This window comes from Triturus cristatus, chromosome 4_1, assembly GCF_964204655.1.
Source record: "Triturus cristatus chromosome 4_1, aTriCri1.1, whole genome shotgun sequence".
Classification (NCBI taxonomy): Eukaryota; Metazoa; Chordata; class Amphibia; order Caudata; family Salamandridae; genus Triturus; species Triturus cristatus.
This window is the reverse complement of record NC_140585.1, coordinates 1,037,007,587-1,037,026,707: the sequence shown is the minus strand read 5'-3', so window position 1 is coordinate 1,037,026,707 and position 19,121 is coordinate 1,037,007,587. Positions and strand designations below refer to the sequence as shown.

General features: G+C 44.7%; 1 protein-coding gene and 1 pseudogene across 3 annotated transcripts in view; one reads left to right on the top strand and one right to left on the bottom strand.

Annotated features, from left to right (window-relative positions):
• HDAC10 (histone deacetylase 10) overlaps nt 1–19,121 on the top strand; it is a 440,238-nt gene that overhangs the window by 375,105 nt on the left and 46,012 nt on the right. For all 3 annotated transcript variants that reach the window (XM_085653979.1, XM_085653977.1, XM_085653978.1), the window contains 2 exons: nt 13,480–13,533; nt 15,344–15,428. In XM_085653979.1, coding sequence (XP_085510105.1) covers nt 13,480–13,533; nt 15,344–15,428 — 139 coding nt within the window. The remainder of the gene's footprint in view (nt 1–13,479; nt 13,534–15,343; nt 15,429–19,121) is intronic.
• On the bottom strand, nt 9,051–9,353 carry LOC146856013 (large ribosomal subunit protein eL37-like; annotated as a pseudogene).

Sequence of the window (19,121 nt, the reverse complement as noted above, 5' to 3'; positions counted from 1 at the left end):
CCCCTGACCACCAGACCTCTGGGTTCCCGAGATTGTCTGAAGGGGCTACTCTCTCCCCTTCGTGACCACACCTCCACCAATGCCACCCACTTTCGACAGGCTGATGGAGGACCATCTCTCCTTACTCTGCCAGGAAGTGATGGCACCCGTGTCCAAAGGAGCCATAAGGAGGGTTCCAGCATCAAAAGTAGGTAGTGGTTGCTGTTCACGCTACTTCCTGGTGCCCAAGCAGGATGGAAGCCTTTGTCCTATCCTAGACCAGTGCCCTCTCAATTTCTTCCTGAAAAAGGAGAAACTCAAATGCTCAAGCTTGCACAAGTCCTGTCTGCCATGGATCCGGGAGACTGGATGGTAGCGTTGGACTTGCAGGCTGCATACTTCCACATCCCTGTCCAGCCTGCCAACAGACGTTTTATTTTATTTATTTATTTTTAATTAATTTTGTATTGTATTAACAAACTCAATTGATGTTACAGGCCATGGAGCAATACACAGTTACAGATGACAATATTCAATAAGGACTTAAGAGACCAGCGTAACACCGCAAAAAAAAACAAGTTAAAGATGCATCGCTTATGATCATTGCAAATTTGGTGACATGTAAAGCAGGTTTTTCGACATCGTACAGCCAGCAGACGTTACCTGCAGCTCACAGTAGGTCATGAGCCCTTTCAGTTCGCTATGCTCCACTTTGGCCTTACTAGCACTCCTCGGATGTTCATCAAGGTGATGGCGGTGTTTGCAGCTCCAAAACAACAAAGTCAGTGTAGTGTCTGCAGGGCACTTACCATCCAAAAAGCACGGGTCTCCAGAGTCCGGACCTTCCCAAAACGTTATAGGGAGGAGCACAGACCTTGGGAGGTAATACAAATTATGTATGAAAGCCCTCACTCACCAACCTGGTTGGTGACATGCTTCATCATCGGGCTCCACTGGGTATGACCGAGTGTCATCCCAGTGTGCTACAACGCCAGGTTACTGCGGAGCGGGATTTTGTGAGGTGACAGTGAATTTGGAATTAAAAATACCCAATTGAGTCAAAAAATATATATAATTTAATAGTTTTGCTAATTGGGAAGGTTGAAAAGGAGTGAGGGTCAAAAAATAACAGACCGGATTCACTCCATGGCGGTCAACATGTTTCTGCCTTGGGTGTGTTATACAGGCTTTCATCAGGACCAGAGTGGGAGTGTGTGAGCCCCGGAGGTATGAACGCACTAAGGTTCACCCTGCCGTGGGCTCTTATGTGAAAAAGTGTGTAAATAAACAATTCAAAATCCGCCAAGTGGTATCAAGGTGGAGAGAAACGAGTTTACTCTTAAAATGAAAGAGGACAAACAAACACAAGACAAAACATAAAAGAATTGTAAATGTGCATGGTCAATTCATTCTAAGTCGCCGTAGCTACTGGCACAAAACATAGTGCAAGGATGGGACTGTGCCAATAATCAGTACCTCAAGTGACAAAAGTTGTGCTATCCGTGCTATACGCGTATCCAGGTACTAGTGTCAGGAGAGTACACCAGACTTCACCTGAATAACGTGACTAGTACTCTATATCGGAACTGACGTGGGACTATGCACGCTACGTGAGGATCAAGATCAAAGAGAGGGGCCGGGAACTCATTGGACATGGCCCGTGCATCATTTCTGGGAGGTAAAGATGCTAGAATATGAAGAAGTATTCTTACTAAGAGGCCAGACCGTTCGTCGCCTCAGGGATCCCGGGGTGGGGGTGCGAACAATATGGCACACCCTGAGGAGAGAAAAGAGAAGAGAAAGAGCGGCTAAATAACCAGAACTGTGGCTTCTAAAAGAACAAAAATGATGGAAAAGAAGCAGATTAGGGGACGTCCACTTACGCCCTCGCTGTTCGGCACCCGCTGGAAACCTGTGCAGCCTCGATCCGCCGGGTCCAGGAAGTAATGAGACCCGGAGCGAGACAGGTATAAACAGGAAAGTTGTGGAAGACACACTATAAACCCACATCTAGAAATAACCTTCTTGATTTTACGAGCTTCCATCCTCGTGCTTTGAGGGAGAATTTGCCTTATGGGCAATTCCTCCGCCTCCGGCGTAACTGTACCTCTTTGGGAGATTTTAAGGCCCAATCCAGTGATCTCACTTCCAAAATGACAGCCAGAGGGTACCCCGTCCCTCTTCTCTCCAAAAGTTACAAACGGGCCAGAAACCAACCCAGAGAAGCCCTTTTAGAGGACACTGTAAAAGACGTCATGCCCATACCACTCACATGCGTCACGACTTACAGTACCCTGTCAAACGCTATGAAGAAAGTCGTCATGAAACATTGGCGGATTATTAATAGCAACAACCGGAGATGGGAAAAACCTCTATTCTCATTCAAACGAGCACAAAGTCTGCGGAATAGCCTGGTACATACACGCCCCATCAGCCAATTAAACACCGCTCAAAGATCCATCACTGAAGCTTGGGGTCTTCCTAAGATCACTGGCCATTTCCCATGCTCGGACTGCAGTATATGTCACTTGACCTCTCACACTACCTGCCTAAACCTGGAACCTGGCAAGGTCTGGACCCAGACCGGACATACCAATTGCAATACACCCAATGTCGTTTACCTGATTACTTGTCCCTGTGGTCTACGCTATGTAGGGATGACCACGAGGAAAGTGAAACTCCGGATCGGTGAACATCGGAGCAACATTAGATGTAAGCGAATCACCACTAAACTTAGTGAACACTATTTGTCTGCTAACCATACTACTAACGATCTACACTGGACAATAATTGAAGAGATCACGACACGCAGCAATACTCAGAAAATCCTTTTTGAGAAGGAACAAAGATGGGTGTATCGTCTGGGCACTAATCTTGTGGGTCTTAATGATAATATACCTTGGGTTAACATACTGTAAATATGTACTGATGATCTCATTACTCACTATGATTGCCAGTCTTAGTAAACCCATCCCCTCTTTATGAATACGACTTGACTTTGCATTTTGTTATTTGTTCCACGCTGATTTGATCCCCCATTTGTTGAATTAACACTCTACAACACTGAAGCACTTAACATGTGCTCAATTACCCCCCTGCTTCCGAGTTGCGGATTCAGCATTGATTCTAACTTGCCAGGCTCTAATCCTGATACGATATCAACACGTAATATGTTCGTTTGTTTATACCACATAAAGCTTTCCCGAATGACAGTGTCTCGGGATTCAGTGGCCGTGCCCTCTTGACGAACTCTGTCTCCCCGTACTCCATTGGCTGGGGCCCAGCCAATTAGAACACAGCCTTGGGGAATTTGCCCAATCACATTCGAGCTCACTTCCACAACTTTCCTGTTTATACCTGTCTCGCTCCGGGTCTCATTACTTCCTGGACCCGGCGGATCGAGGCTGCACAGGTTTCCAGCGGGTGCCGAACAGCGAGGGCGTAAGTGGACGTCCCCTAATCTGCTTCTTTTCCATCATTTTTGTTCTTTTAGAAGCCACAGTTCTGGTTATTTAGCCGCTTGCGGCCTCGCTCTTTCTCTTCTCTTTTCTCTCCTCAGGGTGTGCCATATTGTTCGCACCCCCACCCCGGGATCCCTGAGGCGACGAACGGTCTGGCCTCTTAGTAAGAATACTTCTTCATATTCTAGCATCTTTACCTCCCAGAAATGATGCACGGGCCATGTCCAATGAGTTCCCGGCCCCTCTCTTTGATCTTGATCCTCACGTAGTGTGCATAGTCCCACGTCAGTTCCGATATAGAGTACTAGTCACGTTATTCAGGTGAAGTCTGGTGTACTCTCCTGACACTAGTACCTGGATACGCGTATAGCACGGATAGCACAACTTTTGTCACTTGAGGTACTGATTATTGGCACAGTCCCATCCTTGCACTATGTTTTGTGCCAGTAGCTACGGCGACTTAGAATGAATTGACCATGCACATTTACAATTCTTTTATGTTTTGTCTTGTGTTTGTTTGTCCTCTTTCATTTTAAGAGTAAACTCGTTTCTCTCCACCTTGATACCACTTGGCGGATTTTGAATTGTTTATTTACACACTTTTTCACATAAGAGCCCACGGCAGGGTGAACCTTAGTGCGTTCATACCTCCGGGGCTCACACACTCCCACTCTGGTCCTGATGAAAGCCTGTATAACACACCCAAGGCAGAAACATGTTGACCGCCATGGAGTGAATCCGGTCTGTTATTTTTTGACCCTCACTCCTTTTCAACCTTCCCAATTAGCAAAACTATTAAATTATATATATTTTTTGACTCAATTGGGTATTTTTAATTCCAAATTCACTGTCACCTCACAAAATCCCGCTCCGCAGTAACCTGGCGTTGTAGCACACTGGGATGACACTCGGTCATACCCAGTGGAGCCCGATGATGAAGCATGTCACCAACCAGGTTGGTGAGTGAGGGCTTTCATACATAATTTGTATTACCTCCCAAGGTCTGTGCTCCTCCCTATAACGTTTTGGGAAGGTCCGGACTCTGGAGACCCGTGCTTTTTGGATGGTAAGTGCCCTGCAGACACTACACTGACTTTGTTGTTTTGGAACTTTTCCCTTGAGGGGACTAGTCGTGTTTTTACCCTTCCTCTTCTGTTGTTGATCGGTGTTTGCAGCTCATCTGCTGAAATCAGGGGTGAATTTGAATTTGAATTTAAAATTATTTATACAGCGCACGTACACCAGCGCTTTCATGGCGCTACAACTGACAGAGGACTGGGCAAGGGAGCTGGAGCTAAGTAAGAAAAAGATGAACTGCTAATGAATTAATTGAAGAATTTAGCAAAGAGATGTGCCTTGAGCTGTTTCCGGAAATGCGGGTACAGGGTTGAAGCTCTAAGCTCGAGAGGCAGGGAGTTCCAGAAGATCGGGGCGAGGGTCGCAAATTTCGAGCCTCCCCATTTCTTTCTCCGGAACCGTGGGACTGTAAGAAGGGATTGGGTAGATGAACGCAGTTCCCTGGATGGAACATAAGGGATAATCTCAGATGAGATGAAAGCCGGTGCCGTGCCCAGTCGTGCTTGAAAGGTGATGGAAGCAAGCTTAAACTGGACACGAGCACGAACAGGAAGCCAATGTAGGGACTTTAGGAGGGGGGTGATATGGTGGGACTTTGGAAGTTTGAACACCAGGCGCGCCGCCTGGTTTTGGATCTGCTGCAGACGCCGGAGACTATATGCAGGTATACCTGCATATAGGGCGTTGCCATAATCCAGGCGGGATACGACCATGGCCAGGGTGATCAATTTTAAAGCATCAAATGAGAAAAAAAGGGACACCTTGCGTATAGTGCGCAGTGAAAGAAAGGAAGAAGAAACCACAGAGCTGACCTGGGAGTGAAGGGTGAGTTGAGAATTGAGCTTAATGCCTAGAGTTTTGACTGAGGTAGAGGGAACAGGTGGGGGACCTAGGGAAGGCGGCCAGAAGAGAGGGGACCAGGGGCTGGATGAACCACCCGTCAACACCAGCTCGGTCTTGTCTGGGTTGAGTTTCAGATGGTTGTGGTTCATCCAGTCCCGGATATGAATCATGATGGTTTGGAAATTAAGAACAGAATCGGGGGAAGAGGAAAGATTGAAGACAAGCTGGAGGTCGTCCGCATAATTAAATACGGCGACCTCCATTTGTTGCAGTGAAAAAATAAGAGGGGAAATATAAAGATTAAATAAAAGGGGGGAAAGGGAGGAGCCTTGGGGGACCCCGCACTGAACATTGCGAAAGTCCGCAGTAAAATCACCCAGGCGAACTGCCTGGGTACGGTCCCTCAGGAAGGAGGATAACCAAACCAACGCGGTGCCCCCGATCCCCGCCGCCCTGACACGGGAAAGCAAGATGGAATGATCCACCGTGTCAAAGGCGGCTGAGAGATCGAGGAGGACCAAGGCCTGGGGTTGGTTGGTATCCATTCCCTCCCTGAGGTTATCAAGGACCGAGAGAACTACGGACTCCGTAGAGTGTGCGGGGCGGAACCCGGCCTGGCGGGGGGGCGAGAGCCCCGTTCTTCTCCACGAAAGAGCTCAGGGCGCAGGTGACGTGGCGCTCGAGTACTTTCGCCAGGAACGGCAGAAGGGAGATGGGGCGAAAATTAGCGGGAACTGAGGGGTCGGCGCCCGGTTTTTTCAAAATGGGGACAATGACTGCGGTTTTAAGTGGGTTAGGTACCACGCCCTGGGAAAGAGAGCTGTTAAGGAGATGAAGGGGGGGGTCTGAACAGCTGGTAAAGATATGACGAAGAATATGAGCCGGGCAGGGATCTAACGGGGAACCAGATTTGACAAGTGAAATTATGGCAGTCAGAGATTCCTTAGTCAGAGGTGGGAGGGAGGTGAGTTGTCCCTTGGGGGGGGGGGGCACTGGGGATCCACAAAAGTAGGGGAAGGAGGGGGGATGTTAGCTTTGATGGTGACTATTTTCTGAATGAAAAAGTTATTGAGGGAATGACAGAGTTCCTGTGAAGGGGTGGGCTTAAGAGAGGTTCTGTCCGAAAACGCCAGATTGTGTACAATCGAGAAAATTTCCTTCGATTGGTTTTCGGCTGCGAGGATTTTGGAGGAGAAATAGGTGGTTTTTGACTCCAGGATATCCTTTTTGTATAGGGTCAGGATGTTAATAAACTCCAATCGTAGAGAGGGGCAGTAGTTTCTCCTCCAGGCCCGCTCTGCTCGACGTACCGCCAATTTAGTGGCTTTGAGATCTTCGTTAAACCACTGATTGGCGTCCTTCTCTCGTTTGGTTGAGACCCGTTTCAAGGGGGCGATGGAGTCACAGCCTGAGGAGAGCCATTGTTCAATGGCCGTGACCTGGGAACGGGTGGATAAGCCTTGCAGGGAAGGAAGAGAGGTGGTAAGTAGGGAGGATAAACTTTCGGGATCTACTCGTCCCCAGGCACGAACCCAGATGTTTTTGGGGAGTGGGGGCTTGACCGGGGGGTGTATGGGAAGAGCAAAAGAGATCAGGTGATGGTCAGACCATGTACAGGGCGAGATGGTAAGGGACTCTACGGGGCAATTTAGGGACCAAACCTGGTCAAGAATGTGACCTTTGATATGGGTGGGAGAATGAATGTGAGGTATGAAGTTGAGAGAATAAAGGGTATCAGAGAATTCCTTTGAGGATGGGCATTCAGCTGGGTCAGAGGGTCAAAAATTAAAATCACCCAAGAGCAGAATGGAAGAGTTATTAACTGTAATAGTGGCCAGAACTTCCAAAAAGTCAGGGAGAAACAATAAAGGGGATTGAGGGGGGCGATAGATAAGTATGCAGGTGAGAGGGGGCGTGATGGAAGTAGTACGAATAGCTAAATACTCCGTGGTAGCGACATTTGGCAGGGACAGAGTTTGAAAGGGAAGGTCGGTTCGGGCGATGACCGCCACCCCGCCCCCGGCTCTACCATTTTGACGGTCTGCACGGAGGGCGTAATATGGAGCTGGTAGGGTGTCCAGTAAGGCAGGGAGGGAGTCATCACAAAACCAAGTTTCCGTTAAAAAAAGAAGGTCAGGGGCATGAAGGTCCAGCAGTACCGAAAGTTCATGGGCATGGGCTACTGCAGACCGGGTGTTCAAATAGTATGCCGCCAAGGTTTTAGAGGTAGCAGGAAGAACATTACCTCTAGAGGGAAGAGGGAGGGCAAGTTGGGGAGGGGGGATGGCGAGAGGAGCAGGCGGAGACAAGCCAAGAGACGAAATACGAGAACAGGTAGAGGCTGGTAGCGACCATGGGCCCCGGAGGCAGCGTAATTGGGCGGGGGAATAGATGGTAAGATGAGCAGAGTGACGTGCCCCTAGCCCCGGACAGTCGCGGACGAGCGCAGACGAGCTTGCCTAAAGCGCGCCTTCGGCGCGCCCGCTGCGCTTCCTGCCAAGGCACATAATTTATATTAGATGGTCCGGGCGTTGGAGGGGGCGTGGCCAACAGAGATGGGCGTGTCTCGTGGCTCACCTCGCCGTCGGGAATGGCGACCAGGAGGTAGGTGTTCGTTGCAGCGTTGGATCCGCTGTTTAGGGAAGAGCGAGGAAGTGCAAAGAGATCAAGTGATTTAAAAGTAACAAAGTATCACACCAATTTTAAAAATATAGCTTTCGCGCTCCCGGCTTTCCGCCTCAGGAGTCTCATCAGTGTCGCGCTTCTTGTCAGCGCGCGCTATTTATGCATATGGTGAGGGGGCGTGGCCAACAGAGATGGGCGTGTCTCGTGGCTCACCTCGCCGTCGGGAATGGCGACCAGGAGGTAGGTGTTCGTTGCAGCGTTGGATCCGCTGTTTAGGGAAGAGCGAGGAAGTGCAAAGAGATCAAGTGATTTAAAAGTAACAAAGTATCACACCAATTTTAAAAATATAGCTTTCGCGCTCCCGGCTTTCCGCCTCAAGAGTCTCTCATCAGTGTCGCGCTTCTTGTCAGCGCGCGCTATTTATGCATATGGTGAGGGGGCGTGGCCAACAGAGATGGGCGTGTCTCGTGGCTCACCTCGCCGTCGGGAATGGCGACCAGGAGGTAGGTGTTCGTTGCAGCGTTGGATCCGCTGTTTAGGGAAGAGCGAGGAAGTGCAAAGAGATCAAGTGATTTAAAAGTAACAAAGTATCACACCAATTTTAAAAGTATAGCTTTCGCGCTCCCGGCTTTCCGCCTCAGGAGTCTCTCATCAGTGCCAGACTCCCCCTATCTCGACGACTGTGTGTTGAAGGTGGGCTCGTCCTCTGCAGTTGTCTCCCACCTCCTGACTACGGCGGACCTACTGCACTGGCTAGGTTTCACTATCAACATGCCAAAGTCACACCTGACCCCTTCTCAGATACTCCCTTTCATCGGAGCTGTTCTGGGCACAGTGCAGTTTCGGGTTTATCCTCCCGAACGGCAGGTGCAGGATATTCTAGCTATGATACCTATGTTTCAGCCTCTATCCTGGATTTCGGGGGGAGACTGACTCTGAGGCTGCTGGGTCTCATGGCCTCTTGCATTCTGTTTGTGACTCATGCCCACTGGCATATGCGGGCTCTGCCGTGGAGCCTGAAGTTCCAGTCTGTGCAGCCTCAGCAAAATCTTTCGGTGGCATATTTTATTTTAACAAAATATTTGATGAACTGGATACTGCAACTGCTGCCGTCTTCGGTTTTGGTGTTGTGCCCTCACGGAAACCATTCCTGCATCTACGGTAGACAACCTTCAAGTGTCTGATACGGTCGATACCTGTGGTGTTGCGTCTCTCAGCCTTCACACTACAGTCATACTTTCTCTTAGCAGGATATCCGCACTTGCCACAGGTACATTTCTGGAGATGGTACGCCTTTGATCCACAACGACGACACAGTGTGTGCGTCTTGTTTCAGCGTTTGCCAAATGATGACGTTCCCTTCATCATCTTGCCGCAATGACCGATACAATATATCTCTGACATGGTCCAGATACCAGAGGGAACTGCACAAGAACTGCATTCTTGGTTAACGAACCACGATTGGGTCAGTGGTAGACTCCTCTCCCTTCCCCCAACCAGATCTGACAGTGGAGACAGATGCGTCACTCCTGGGAAGCGGCAGCCATCTGGGAGAGGTGGAGATCAAAGGCCTCTGGTCTCCTGTGGAATCTGGGCTCCACATCAACCTGTTGGAGCTCTGGGTGATCTGACTGGCATTAAAAGCTTTTTTGTTCTCCATCGAGGAAAGGCTAGTATAGATGTTCACGCTGCAACAAACAGGGTAGGTGGGGTCGTGGATCCTTTGTCAAGAGGCCCTTCGTCTCTGGAAATGGCTGGAACGTCAAGACATTTCCCTGGTAGTTAACATCTGACAGGCTCTCTGAACGCCAGGGAGGACGAACTCAGCCGAAGATTCCTAGCGGATCACGAAGTAGTTTTCTTCTGGAGGTCTCTTTCAGCAGTGGCGAGAGCCTTAGTTAGATGTGTTCGCCTCTGCCGAGAATGTTCAATGTCAACAGTTATGTGCCCTGGAGTTTCCAAGGTGGCTCTAGCTCAGGGATGCTTTTCATCTCGAGGGGAGCTCAGGCCTCCTGTACTCATTTCCGCCCATACCACTACTGCCCAGAGTTCTCAAGAAGATCAAGAGCAACTGAGCCCAAGCCATCCTTCCCGCTCCGGACTGGGCACAGAGATTCCCGAGCTGTTGAGCATGGCGAATTGTCCTCTGATCAGGCGGTCCCTTTGTGAGGATCTTCTGTCGCAGCAGCAGGGGAGGGTTCTCCACCAGAACCTGTCTATGCTCCACCCAGAATGAAAGCCGACAGCTGGCAGCTTTCCACCTTTCGCCTGAAGTCTGTGACTTTATCTTAGCCAAGTGTCCCTCCACCAAGACGGAATACATTTTCCGTTGTGGAAAATTTGTGGCATTGTGTGCAGAGAATAACTTTTGTGGATTATCGTGCACTGAATGTTATCCCTTTACTCAATCCTAAAGCACAGGAGAGCTACCCCAGGTGTGTATGTTGTCGGTCATATACTTCAGGTAACTGTCAATGCTGCCAAAGATAATAGTTCTTTGGACCCAGAGGGCACTGCAAAAGAATATATCATACACAATAATCAAACATATTCATAACTTTAACTTAAATATATGACTTTATGCTTTTCGAATTTCAAGTCATGAAAATTACTATTATCTGGTCACTAATACATAGACCACTCTTGTAGTCTGCCTCGCTCTATATTGTGCACATCAGTTTGCTGCACTTAATTTGTTCCTGCATACAATAAATCATACATTTTTAAAAATACAATCATTACCAAATAAAATTGCTCAATGCATATCGGGTTGCTCTCCCTTCTTCAGGGACTGAGGTTTGTAACTGGAATAAAAAAACAAAAACATAAAAGTCAAGTTGGTTCACTATCTACGTATCACGCTGTTTATAATGCTGTTACAAAACGCAACTTTTTAACAAGAATATTATGAGTTGTTGTGCTAGGATTGAAGGTATAGTTCACCATGCAAAAAGAGATATAGTTCGCCATACATGATTACTTATTTTATTGCTCTCAACGAAGATCTAATAAATTGCATTTCAAACTGAACCAGTGAAGAGGTAAAGTAAGAGGTACAGGTAAAAAGATAGTCAAGTGAAGGTCAGAAGCATATACCATTATGGGCATGTTTTGTAATATTCAGCCTTTTCGACCTGGTACTTGCAACAACATGCTTAGTTTTATAAACGTTTTATAAAAATTGTACATCATTCTGGTGATGGAGTTTAACTTTTTCTAGTCAGTGGTAGGTCGTTGCGGTTTTGAATATGTAACCGTGACACATGTTTCTGCTCTAAACCTTCAAAGATGGACATATTAAATGTTATGGGTTTACAAGCTCTGGCTGATATAGACATCACATACCAGGAATCTCACAATGCCAACATCAGCCAGCCTCTACCACAAGAGGAGCTTTGCTAAAGTGTAAGCTCTGCATTTAAATGTTCTCTCCAAAGGTCTTAAATTTAATTTGGCTGCTAAAGATGTCAAGTGCAAATGTTCCTTTTCTGACTAATCGTATTACTTCCATTTATAGCTTATCTCGTTAGTTGTTTAGATTCACCAGATTGACAGGATTATGTAGCTGTGCTGACTCTCTATTCTCCTTTCTACCCAGTCTTTCTTTTCGGATTCTGTTTTTGCTATACCTTAATCCTTCTAAAAATAAAGTAGAAGATAGGAGAGGGAAGATTTTGATAACTTCCTTATTTATGAGATTGAATAGAAAATGCCATTCCTATATATACTGTATAACGTATTGTAATTGTATTTATATGGCACTTACTACCCCTGACGAGGGGTCGAAGCGCTTTTCGATGAGTAGCACGCTACTCCGGATCCCAAAAGTATTAGTGGTGGATTAGTATAGGGACAATTGACTATTGTATTAGTATAGGGAGGTACGAGTTAATTTGAGCGTAAGACATGTGAGTTTGTTGGATTGAATAGAATAATGGAGGGCTAGTAGAGGGAAGGAAACCAGAAATGTTAATTGGGAGATCATAGTAGTAAATTGAGGTCTGGGATGAGTAAAGGAGAGATGGATGGAAGAGAGTGTAGAAAGGGATTATTGAGAAAGAGAATCAGTAAAAAAGGAGGTTTTGGATGAGTCAAAGGAGAGAGAACGAGTGAGAATTCAGTAGGGTTGTTTAGGAGATCATAGTAGTAAACTGATGTTTGAGGTGTTTACAAAACTTAGGGCACTTAAATACCACTGGGGAGCCAGAGACCGGAGGCATGTCCCAGCAGGGCTGCAAGGGACAGACCACTTTAAAAACACAGTAAACACAACTGCTAGAGTATGGATTCAGGACAACAGCTCTTTATTGGGGGATGTACCTATGTGTACAATGTCTGAGTCAAATGAGTAAAGTAATATATTAACTCCCATCCATGGACAGCCAAAGAAACCAGGAAAATCATAAATGGGAAACCAGACAAATGAAAAGGGAAGATGAAGTCACTCATAGAAGATATAACTCAATAACGGATGACCAGATAGATTCAAAATTCTCAATATTACTGTTCCTTCCGTAGAGAAATTTTTCTAGAGCTGCTTGAGAGCCCAGGCCCTTGATCTCGCTTTACACACTTTCGCTTCTTGTGATTTTCCAAAATCTGATAATGATTCTCTTAGCTCTCACAAGCATGGGTTTACCTACTTCTACTAACTAAAAGGTCCATTCTGCTCACCACAGTGACTCAGCGACTTTAAACTCTGCCAAAGAAAGGTCAGCTCTGGGGACCAGAAATGGGTTGACGTATTTTATCAGTAGCTCTACATTACAATTTTTACCTCTAAGGCACCATTATGCTTTTTATACTAAAGCTGATTTTTGCTTCGGGGATTGTAAGCACGCGTCACATTCTCAGCTGCTGCTGACGACTGCTGGTACGACTGTGCTTCTTTCTTTCATAGTCTCAGTCGCTCTTGGTGGTAGAGACTAAACATCATAATGTGTCAATGTGTCACCCTCGTTTACAAAAAGTGACGGGGGCAGAACCATATTCTTGGGAGCCCATTGTGGTGCTGCTAAATGTTGGCGTTGCCAAGTAACAAGGATACCTAATTTTAATTTTGCTTCCACCTCATGCTTCTTTCTTCCACTGCTCCTAAACGACCTGTCACTTTACCACTCACATTACTTCGCTCTTTTCCATCCCTTCTTTTTCTTATGTTTCTCTCCCTTTCTTTGCTTTGGGTCAAAGTCTGGTCATGAAAACGTAGTGCTGATCCATAAAAATGAATGCCAATGCCCTCCACCTGCAGCCATTTGTACGTTTTAAGTTTTGAATGTGCTTGGAATGTTTTTATGTGAATGGTCATGATTCTTTAGTTGGTTTCTTGTAGTATGGTCTCCTCAATTAACATCTGGATGACTGCTGAATTTCAGAACGCATATTTTTTGTGAGATTAATTATGAGTTCTTAGGCATTAATCACTTTTCTTGGTTAAATGACTAGTCATGCAACTAATTCTTTTTTTAATTTTTTTTTTATTTTTTATAAATAGGCTGCTCCATATCGTCTTGGGTGATGCTGACAGAAACCATTTAAATGAAGAAGGGTATGACATGCTGGTTACTTGATTTAATTTGTTTATTCTTTGGCACAAAGACATTCAGAAACAATATTAATATCATAGCCTTAGAGCCTGACGTATCGGGCTTTACCGATCATTAAAGGCCTGCTCCAGCGTCTGCTCGGGCCTTTAACAAGAGAGCAGGCATTTAATGGCAGGTAGAGCCAGCTACGGAGGGCTCCAAGGCTATTAGAAAATTCCGCCCCTAGAGGGCAGAAAGTTCTAATTGCGAAAATCAAAGGCCTTTTGGAGCCCAAGGGAATTGTTGCTCTCCGGGCTTCTACCACCCATTAGAAACCCGGAGCACTCCATTGTCTTCAATGGAGCACTCCACTGTCCAATGTTCTAATTTATATTTAGATCATTGCATGTCTACTCATACCATGCCCAAATGCGTTTTGCCCAGACTTCCATAGCATTGGCCCTCTTATCTTTTCCTTATTGTTGGTTTTGAGTTTTTCTACCCAGAGCAAACCTACGAATGAGAATGGACTTAAGGAGTTTTAGGAAATTAAGGGTGTCTTTTGTTAACGCACTGTAGTTGGGATAGGGGATTTCACACAAATGGGCACCAGACTAAAGTGTTGAAGATTAAAAGGTTGACTGTTTAGATCATTTGATCCACCTTTGATTATACCAATGAGACAGTTTTGTTCAAAATATATCAAAGTGCTTTGTGGAATTAGAGTTTTGCTAACAAGCCAACATTAAACAACTATTGTGAGAGGCATTGTGTGGTCAAGGCTAGATTACTACATCTTGATGTTTAGTGTAGACTAAGTGTTTTTGCGGCTTCAGACGATCAAAACCTCAGCCACTACAGCAGTTGCTAACATTAGTTAAACAAAAAAAACCTTTTTTCTTCTACATTCAGGCGCATGTGCTGACTTCCTGTCTTGGCTTGGAAAAAATTCAAAACCTACCATACTCTAATACATAAAAGTTTCCATAATATCCTAAATTTAGTCTGAAGGTTTTTATCTCACTATTGGAAGGGAAAGTAAAGTACCTATAGCCCCCAGAATGTGTATTGTTTTGTCAGGAGGAAAATAATTGTCTTTCATGGCTGCCATCGTTAAAACTTACTTTGGGCGTCTATTCACAATTGAAATAATTTCCTATTTTAGGAAATTGGAAAAAAACCTACTTATTTAAAGTCTTCCTTTCATTCTTTCTTCAGTATTTGTAGGCAAAAATATTTATAAACCACTCAAAACTTGTATGAAGTTGCCTTTTCAGCAAAACAGTCATTCAGTGCATTGTTCAGAGACTTCTGTCAGAAGATTGTCAACTTTAATATTTTGAACTTGTTAAATGCATTTTTGTAGGAATATCTCTTTAATTCATGAACATAACTGAGTTCAGGCATGCAAGAAGTTAAAGGTAAATAGTGGCTCCTGCTGGACTTCCTCCACAATCTTTAGCAGTCACTACTACAAATAAAGTCCAACGCTATCCTCTCCAATGAGGTTATTATGAAGGCTTCAACGTGTTTTATGTAGAAGATATGGTATTTACCGTCTGGTAACACAGTTTGTTATATAGTTGGTAGTCTATAGTTTTTCAGTTATTAAACTTGCACTGTCTGTAAGACTGCACTTGACGATGAAATGTATGATCTCATGAACTGGAAAGCAGATCATTTTGCACACATGTTACATCATTGTATAATATGGATTTTGGGTAGATCAAGTGAGAGGTACAACAATAGTGCAATATCTTTGTGTAAATGTTTAATTGATTCTTGTACTGATATCAAATTGATTGGCACTTGAATACAAATGTTTATTCACAGAAAAATTCTATCGATAAGAATTTCTGAAAAAGAGATGCCGGATTTATCAACATCTAAATATGTAATCTCTCTGAACTTCAATGAGGTAAGCCTGCAGAAGATAGATTATCTTTGTGTCTGTTTAAGCTTGTCTGTTGAATAATATTGATCTTCAGTCCCATTTACACATGACTATTCAATCATATGACAATAAACAACAGGAGAGAGAGGGTATGTCCACACTCTTGGTCCCCCAAAAACAATATAACAACAACAAAAGAGCGTGACGCAGTCAAAAGATCGAATGTACAATAGTACACCATGTGCTTGGAAAAAGTGTGAAGGAAACAGAATCCATCTGATGAAAAAATAAAACCCTCACTCACCAACATAGTTGGTGACATGCTTCATCATGGGGTTTTAGCCAGAGTAGCCTTATGCACCTCTGGTGTGCTTCGGCGCTTCAAATTAAGGCGGAGCAACAATTTCAGACTAGAGTAAAGTGAAGTGATAAGTGTGAAAAAAGTGAAAAGGATTTATTTAAAAAAACCATGTGTCGTACACCAAAACACTTTAATAGTGACGAGACAGGAATATGTTAAAAACTGTGAAGGATAATTACTACTGACATTAATTTGGTCAGATGTATCCTATGAGTGGTCAAGCGGTCGACATGTTTCAGCTTATAAGATGTTTGTTCACTAAGCTTTCATCAGGACCTAATTATACAACAGAAAAAAGCACCTTGGCGGTATAGGCTCGCTATGGCCTACCCTAACCTCAGGTGCAGAGAACCGATAGACTCACGGTTCCAGTGGAGGTCTCCCACAGTTCTGGAAACAGACCTCGTATTTCTGAAAAAAATGGATTTCATTAAGGAGACACATAATAGTTGCCTTATATTCATCAGATATACAAGAAACCAAGCCGAAGAGACCGAATCAGTCCCCACGTTATTAACATAGTCTGTATAAACTTGTAGCCATATTCTGTGTTACAATCAGAACAAGAAGATAAATGTAATTACAAAGCTTTGTAAACATGCCAAAATCCATATAATCAAACAATATATAGATAGAGTATTCCCACACTTTGGTCGATACTCTGGCCAAACAAGATTCTTAGTATTAATAGAGATCACATATATCGTAGACACTGTTAAAAATGCTTTACAACTTCAAAGAAGGAAAGCAAAATTTGAAATGATAAAAACACTGGCAGCTTACGTATAAAAGAGTGGGTGTGCGCTCCTTGGGCAAGAAGGCGGATTGCGGGACTACAGAACAGCTGTGGCAACAGAAGGAGAAATGCGGGGTAAGCGTTAGATATAGCATCACACCGTCCCTTACACAGATTGTTTGCCACAATATTCTGTATAGCATAATTTTGAGGGATCGCATTCAGTGGGAGGATAGTACTTACATCATCCAAGTCCACAGCCAGCAGTCTGCACCTAAAAGGTCCGCCGAGCCCGGAGGTAAAGGCGTAATGACGGGCTCGTGTTTAAATGCAGATAGTGAGCCGCTGCCGACCCGGAAGTGAATGTATCAGTCTTTCCCAACACGCCTCTGAGCTTGAGACAGTAAAGAAGGACTATATGAATGCAATCCACTGAAAACGCTAGAGCGCTAAAGGCTCCTTTCAACCTAAAACTTTATTCAACTCAAAACGCCGTGCAGCGGCAACTTGACACTTTAAATCCGACTGCCGACTAACATCTATTCCCCAACGTGATTGTCACGGATGATCAGTTATTTAGTAAATTCATTACCCCAGGGACTCCGCAAAATCTAGAATTTCGTGACGAATCAAAACCCTATTTAGCCTGATATATATAGTGGGGATGAGCAGACTCATCCACAGAATTTACAATGTGCAAAATACCACAGATGACCAAAGATCCAAAGTGGCCATAATACAGAATAGGTCCATAGGTCAAAAAAGGGGAGCACAACACCACTATAATGAACCTAGATATTTAATTTGAAGGCTCTTGTTTTAGCGTCTCAACACTGTGCCCCAGGGGATATTGTCGTTGAGTCCTGACAGATGTGTAGACAACCTATAGACCCAGCGTTGTTCTTTTTCGAACAATGAAGTTGATTTCACCTGTTCGATAATGGTCCAATGTAGATCGTCTGCAGTGTGATTCTGACGCAGGAAGTGCTCAGTCAATTTGGTTGCACTTCTTTTACATCGGACATTACTCCGGTGTTCACCAATCCGTAGTTTAATCTTTCTTGTAGTCATGCCCACATATTTTAGATTACATGGGCATGTAATAAGATAGATCACATCTGCAGTATTGCAATTCGTGTGGCTGCGTTGAATCCAAGTTTTCCCGATTTCCAAAGATAAGGTCTTTGTGGGAGACGTGAGATGACAGATGCTGCAGGACCCACAGGGGTAATGCCCAAGAACAGGTGGCAAACCCCAGGTGTCTAAAACTGAAACAGTAGTCGGTATGTTACAAGTTCTCGGTCTCGTGTGAACTAGTGAGTCCTTGATACTCCTAGCCTTCCTGTAAGAAAATAGAGGTTTGTCCCATTTGATACTGTTACTTTCCAGGATACGCCAATGTTTCTTAATCGATTTAGAGATAGCATTGGACGCAGTATTAAAAGTAGTAACACACGTTAGTGGAATCTCAGTGAGCTGTCTAGGAGAATCTTGTAGAAGGATCTCTCTAGGTTGGTTTCTTGCTCGTTTGCAGCTCTTATTCAAGATGGTGTCAGGATAGCCTCTCTGTTTCAATTTAAACGTAAGATCTTTTGATTGTCTACGAAAATCATCCACATGGCTGCAGTTGCGTCTGATTCGCAAATACTGGCCATAAGGGAGGTTTTCGCGTAGTGGCCGAGGATGAAAACTGGAAAAGGCCAAGAGGTTATTTTTGGCTGTCGGTTTGTAATGAGTTTTAGTCACAAGTGCTCCCTCAATTTTGGTCACAGTTACGTCCAGAAAAATCATTTCATAATTATGGTAGGTATGAGTGAACAAAAGGTGGGGATCACAAGTGTTGATCCATATCAAAAATTCAAGTAGAACACTCTCCGGACCCTCCCAGATGATAAAAATATCATCAATATACCTCTTCCAATAGGAGAGGTAAAGGAAAAAGGGGTTATCCTGACTCAGAATGAATTTGTGTTCAAAATTTGAAACATAAAGCCCTGCCACACTGGGCGCAAAAGTGCTGCCCATCGAAGTACCGGTGGACTGTAGGTACAGGGCACCTTGATATTCAAAAAAGTTTTTCTTAAGTGCCAAGGTGGCACAATCAATGATGAAACCCTTCGGGGTCTGAAAGGACCAGGTAATGGAATCCAGAGCTTCCCCAATGACCTTGATGGTATCATCCTGGGGAATGCTCGTGGAAAGGCTCTCAATATCAAGAGAGACAAGGATGGTATTGTTATGATCTGCTCTCAGATCTTGTAAGGAAGCCAAAAAACTTTTGGTGTCTCTAAGATATGTGGGGGTGTCCTGGATTATAGGTTTCAAGAAGAAATCACAAAAAATCGAGAGAGGTTCCAAAAGGGAGCCTATGCCCGATACAATTGGGCGGCCCGGAGGTGGAGATTTATTTTTGTGGATCTTCGGCAGTGTGTAGAAGTATGGAATCACACCTTTTCCTTTCGTCATAAAATCTGCTTCATGCTTACTAATGAATCCACTGCTTTCAGCATGTTCAACAAGATTACATATTGTGATTTTCAATTCTGAAGAGGGGTCGGTAGCGAGAGGAGTGTAGTTCTTCCGATTGTCCAGAAGACGTCTGCATTCTGAATCATAATCT